The sequence below is a fragment of the Lepisosteus oculatus genome, chromosome 2, assembly GCF_040954835.1.
Source record: "Lepisosteus oculatus isolate fLepOcu1 chromosome 2, fLepOcu1.hap2, whole genome shotgun sequence".
Taxonomy (NCBI): domain Eukaryota; kingdom Metazoa; phylum Chordata; class Actinopteri; order Semionotiformes; family Lepisosteidae; genus Lepisosteus; species Lepisosteus oculatus.
Window position 1 is genome coordinate 62,670,173 of NC_090697.1, and position 6,000 is coordinate 62,676,172.

The 6,000-nt window shown below is 37.2% G+C and overlaps 1 protein-coding gene across 1 annotated transcript; it reads left to right on the plus strand.

Moving 5' to 3' along the window:
* The first annotated feature begins 2,500 nt into the window (after window positions 1-2,500).
* On the plus strand, window positions 2,501-5,090 carry LOC102688755 (nodal homolog 2-A-like). The gene is made up of 3 exons (XM_015344351.2): window positions 2,501-2,704; window positions 3,580-4,418; window positions 4,913-5,090. The coding sequence occupies exons 1-3, from the start codon at window positions 2,590-2,592 to the stop codon at window positions 5,063-5,065; spliced, it is 1,107 nt and encodes a 368-aa protein (XP_015199837.2). The 5' UTR covers window positions 2,501-2,589; the 3' UTR covers window positions 5,066-5,090.
* The last annotated feature ends 910 nt before the right edge of the window (window positions 5,091-6,000 follow it).

Sequence of the window (6,000 nt, forward strand, 5' to 3'; positions counted from 1 at the left end):
ATGTTTGAATGTTTTTCTCGGAAGATGATAACGAATGTTTGAGTGAAACGATTGATATAGCTGGTTCTTAGCGTAGATTACTTTTTGTAATAAATAGCGTATTAGCGTATAACATCTTAGCGTATAGTGTACTTTTTTGTAATAAGTAGTCAATATTTACAAGCAAATTGCAAATGATAGATTATTTGCAAACGACTGAATATTTTTTTTTAATTTTCTACATTTGAGCAGGTTAGTAGCACATATTTCAGAATATCCCAAAATTAAAAATCTTTACGTTTAAATATATTTTGTACTTCATTATTTATTTTTTAATCATTAACCGGTAAATTATACAATTGCGGACAATTTCAACAATGGTACGAAGCTGATTTTGCAGATTTTTTAAAGCTATCATTATATATGGACATAACTGCCTTTAACACAATTTGATTATTTTTTTCTGGCCTTTATTTGAATAGAGAAACATTCGTGGCATTATGCAGTTCAAGCAAAAATCTTTTAAATCGCCCTATAAAGTAGCAAATTTAAATTAGCAAATTTAGAGAGATTGTAGTTATACTTTGAATTTGTAGATTAAAGTATTTGCTATTAGTGTAATTAAATAGTCTCGTCTGTAATCTTATCACATATTCTTATGGTAGCGGAGTGGTATAACTATATCGTTGAGTTTACAAAGCATACAAAGCATGATTTTAAAACCTTGTAATCCTTGTAAATCATTTGTGAATCCAATTTCTTCCGTTGAGAGCAACACAGCTGCTTATGATCTCAGATTGCATATGAACACATTTAAGTATTGATTTATTTTTTGTTGTAGCCTTTCAGATAACGAAGGTGGGCTATTCTGATTCGTCGCATATAAATATCTGTGGTCTCTAAACAATAAAAAGAGACTGTTGAAGAAGACCAAACGATCCGGAACAGATAGGATCAAAGGAATAGAACTGTAATATGATGGTTCACAAGAAAGGCACGTCGCAGACCATTTGAGAGTTTTTATAGGATGTTAAATTGTGGTGTAAGAAATATTAATACACTGGAAATATTTTACACATTTGTAGAAGCACTGGGAAGTCCTGAGCGACTTTGAAGCGCACAGAAAAATGTGTTATTGTTTGATTTTTGTGATCTTTTTCCACCTATTTGATACCTTTGGACATCAAAGCACCGACACTATAAAGGCTGTTGATCGTGGGTCCAATGATGTTGTGAGTCAGTGAGTACTGTATATGGTGTGGACAAAGTGTACAATTAAGAAGCGCTAGAGATCAATAGAAGGTGATCATCTCAATGCTTCTCAGCTGTAAACTGTCTGTGTATCTCGCCCTACAGAGATTAATACTGAACAGGCTTTTGCCATCACGTTTTGAGTAAATATATGCTTTGTTGTAAGGTGTGTTTTAGTCAATTCAATTGTAAATTCAATTCACGATACTCGATTAATCACCAAGAGTGACAATTTAAGCAGAGCAACATAGAACACATTCCTGATGCACCATAATACATGGTATCAAAAAGAGTAAAAGGACTCTAAAATGATCATGAAAGTAACAGAGTGAAAGAAGTGAAAGTAAATGCATATGGACATGTATTTATCAAATTTTCCGCTTTCGGAGCTCTCGAAAAGATTCATTTTTGTTCACCTTTACAGGAAAATATAAAATATAAATATATATAAATTCAAACTCCACTAAAACGTATTTAAAGGTTTCTCTTTATTAAGGGGACAAATGAAAAAGTCTAAAATTGCTAAGTGATGCTAATAAACAATAGCAAGTTGCATGTTTTTCGTGTTGATTCCTGTGCTACCTAGTTTTATCAACTTTGAAAAACATTTTGTAAAACGGTATAATGTATTTAAGCAGAGTGGATCTGAAAACGGTTGTTGATAATGAGTTCACGTGCACCTTTTTTCAAATTCTAAAATCTGAATTTCATTTTTATCTGATGAATGAATAATAAACTTGCACCCACGGACAGCTCACAACATAATCATAAGCTTTTTTTAGCCTATAGCCATACTTTTATAATTTTTATAATATACTTTATAATAAGTGTATCGCAGAGTTGCATTACTATTACAAATGATCAAGACATTCTTACTTATGAATAAGAAAAGAGGACTGCCTTGTAAGAATATAAACTTGCCAGGTTTGATCTTTTGATGCAAAAGGAATTCCCGTCCGGGAACATCAAAGAACTGTTGATGGGGAGGTTCATCAAAGACCAACTGTCTGCTATAAATGGTCTTCTAGCCAAGCCTACCCACACTTTCACTTGAGCTGAGGACAAGCAAGGGACAAGAAGCAAGCTGTTCTCTTTCCCAGGCAACTCTACAAGCACAACTACAAAACCCAGAATATGGAACATCACATTTTATTTTTTTTCCTCGGCGGACTTGGTGTGTTTTGGACAGGAATCGTCACTACGGACCCTGTTCCGGTAACGGACACAATGGAAGACGGGGACCTGTATGGTGTTGAGGTACATCCCACCTTAGATGGCAATAGCTCTGTCTCCAATGCTGCGGTTGCTCCCGCTTTGCGACACAGGGGGTCTCAACACAAGAGCAGGTATCCGAGGTACATGATGCACCTCTACCGCTCCGTCAAATCCGCTGGCGGGGTCGGAGCAGCAGCGGCAGCCGAGGACAACCCCGTTCTAAAGGAATCCAATTCGGTACTGAGCCTGGTGGCAAAAAGTAAGTCGTTTTATAATTAATTAATACTCTTGTTTAAATTATGTAAAAAGAAGTTGTTTTTGGTTAAACAACAAGAATTTACGGCAACAAATGTCTATGGCTGATTGTCAGTGACACGTAAGCCATATTCATATTTTCTTTTTCTGTTTATTCCTTCTATTGTTAACACACGTCTGTGAGTGATTGTTAGTGTACTGATAGCCAGCACCGGAATTATTATTTTTCTGTATAGTCTTGTTATTATATATACATAAATTAGGTTTTAGGGTTACTTGTACTTAAGTTTAGCATCATCGTGTGTCTAAATAAACTTTGTTATGCAGCTGATGGGCTCGAGTAAGCAGGGTCTCAGACTTCACTCTTTATCAGTCAATGGAGTGGTTATCTATCCATCCTTATCAGATCTTCTCCTTTACAACCTACAGAGTGTTAGAGTGCTTATTAGACTTTAAAGATTTCTGTGAGTGTGTGTATTGCCCCAGACGTCTGTTACAAATGTGACTCCACAGGAGTTCAATATATATTCTGCCTTGTTTTGACATACGGCACGTTTAGTCTGTTGGTAGTGCGCACAATGTTTACTCAAGCGCATCTGCTGGAAGCGCTCAAGTGATACTGTACAGCATTTAGCTCAATCCTCCTCGTTTGCTCGCCTCATTTACTTTTAGCAGAACGTATATCTGGAGTCTTTAAATTTTAACAATGACTTAATAATCTTAATTAAAATTCACTGGGTATAATCAAGTCTCCATCCTGATTTGTCTTTCAAAAAGATACGTATGTACGTATTTAAGTGAGAAGTAATCAAACTTCTAGGTTTCTTTTAAATTGTGAACTTGTTCTGATATTTGTTTTCTCCTGTTTTTGTTTTACAGGCTGCCATCAGATTGGGGATAAATGGAGTGTCACTTTTGACATGTCTTCCATCTCTGCTGATGATGATGTCCAGCTGTCTGAGCTCCGCTTCAGACTGCCTTCTTTCTCTGCATCCAAAAGAGTGACGGTGGAGATCTTTCACTCCAGGGAGCAGGAGTGTGCCGAGGAGTCAGATAGCCAGCCGTGCCAGGACCGCTTGTTCCTGGGCAGCTTCGGTGCCTCTCCAGCTGACACTAACTCATCCTGGAAAATCTTCAACGTCACAGCCCTGCTCAAGTACTGGCTCCACCAGGGGGAGAGTTTTGTGAACGGAGAGGGGGCAGCAGTCATAGGGGATCCCCTCCATGAAGTGCCAGAAGAGGAACACAAGGAGAGGCTGGAGCAGGGGCAGCATCACAAGCACCATGCCAACAGCACCAAGAGCAGCAGCGAGAGGAAAGTCTACCATAAGACTGTGGACCGAGTCATGATGGTGGTCTTCTCCAAACACAACCACTCCAAAAAGGAAACGGGTATGCCAACGCTTATCCACACTGTGGAGCACTCCAAATATATCACCCTGGACAAAGTTGGGGACCAGTCAGGCAGGCGACAGAAGAGGAACAGGAATGAGCAGGAGAGAGTGAAGTTGGCTGGTAATGTTGGGAGCACCGCTCCCACACCTGAGAGCCCCAAGAGTCCACTGTGCAGGAAGGTGGACATGTGGGTAGACTTTGACCAGATTGGCTGGAACCAGTGGATCGTGCACCCGAAACGGTACAATGCCTTCAGGTGCGAGGGAGAGTGTCCCTGTCCTGTGGACGAGACATTTAATCCTACCAACCATGCATATTTGCAGGTACATAATACTGTTATGAATGGATTTATTATCTATAATATTTCATATTTAATTTCTTTATATTTACAAAACAATCCCTAATACTATGAGATATCCAAAGTTTTCACTTGAAATTAAGTTATCAAAATCGATACCTCGTCCACCGATTTCAATGTTATGAATGAATCTCCTTTTATTCAACATAAATAAAAGTGCAAATTTCTATAAAACACTGCAATAGGATTAAAAAAAAATATATCACAGAAACAAATATGTTATCCTTGTAGTTTCACATGACAAACATACTTCTGCTCATTCTACACATCTATGCATTATTTATCACCTTCAGTGCTGCAATAATTTTAAATGTTTTTGCTTCACCTTCACATAGTTTGCTACCAACACATGTGTTTTGTACTGTCCTGTGTCAAAGCTTCTACACTAAGGTGTGTGTTTAATACGATAGGGCAATTTCTATTTGTAGTAACAATTTTTTTTTTCTTTTCTCCCTGCAGAGTCTGGTGAAACTGTACCATCCAGACAAAGTGCCAAGTATATCCTGTGTGCCCACAAGACTCGGCCCACTTTCCATGCTCTATTACGAGAATGGAGAGCTGGTACTGCGACATCATGAGGAAATGATGGTGGAGGAGTGTGGCTGTCACTGAGCAGAACCCCTTAACGGCATCACAGAGGGACTCAAATTCACCTCGGACTCACTTAGAATTCAGAAGCACAAGACCCAGGAGACTCATTTCCTATATTTATTCTTGAAATGAGCCACAGAGGCTTGGTCTGAGTAAGCCAGAAGAAATAGAAACTAAAGCAGTCTGAAATGGAGTGAGAAGTATTTTTATGAAGTACTGCACTTTTTGCTTTAGGTTTAGCCTTGCTAACTAGGTATGGGTTACTTTAAACAATTTTGCAGAATAATGTTTTTTTTAATATGTTTTTTTGCAGAGAGTAAACTGACTTTTCATTAATATCCTGGCAGAGGTGAATCGCAAAGGTGAAAAGCTCTTGTATTTGATTTTTTCTTGTGTAAACTTTAAGTGAACATTTATCAAATGTCAGAGATGCAATATATGTTTTTTTATAAATGTAGTTTCTAATAATTACATGTAATTATAAAGAAGAATTGTGAATACTTTGTATATTAGATATACATATATTTTACTGGTTATTATTTACAAGTCAGAGAAAGCTTTGCACGTTTGAAGCTCTCAATCAGTAATGGTTGGTTTATATCCTGTGGATAATGGTTGAGTATTTGGGTATGAAACCCAGTTAATTATGTCACCGTTTCAGAATTGTTTTGTCAGTTTATGTCTTTAAATTGGATTGTAGTAACTTGCAATGTGTTTTGCTTCACATGTTAGATTTATATTTTTGTAACAATGTTACACAAATGGATGCATGTACTGTATATTGGATTATTAAATTATTGTGACAATAAAATTCCTGAATTTGTCCTTTTTGGATTATTTGAACAAAAGCCTCCTGAAACTCTCAATACATTGTATCATACACACTCTGTGTTTCCATTTCTGTTGTTGATTGTTTAAATGACTCAGACAAGTAAGTTAAGCATGATGCAAGCCCA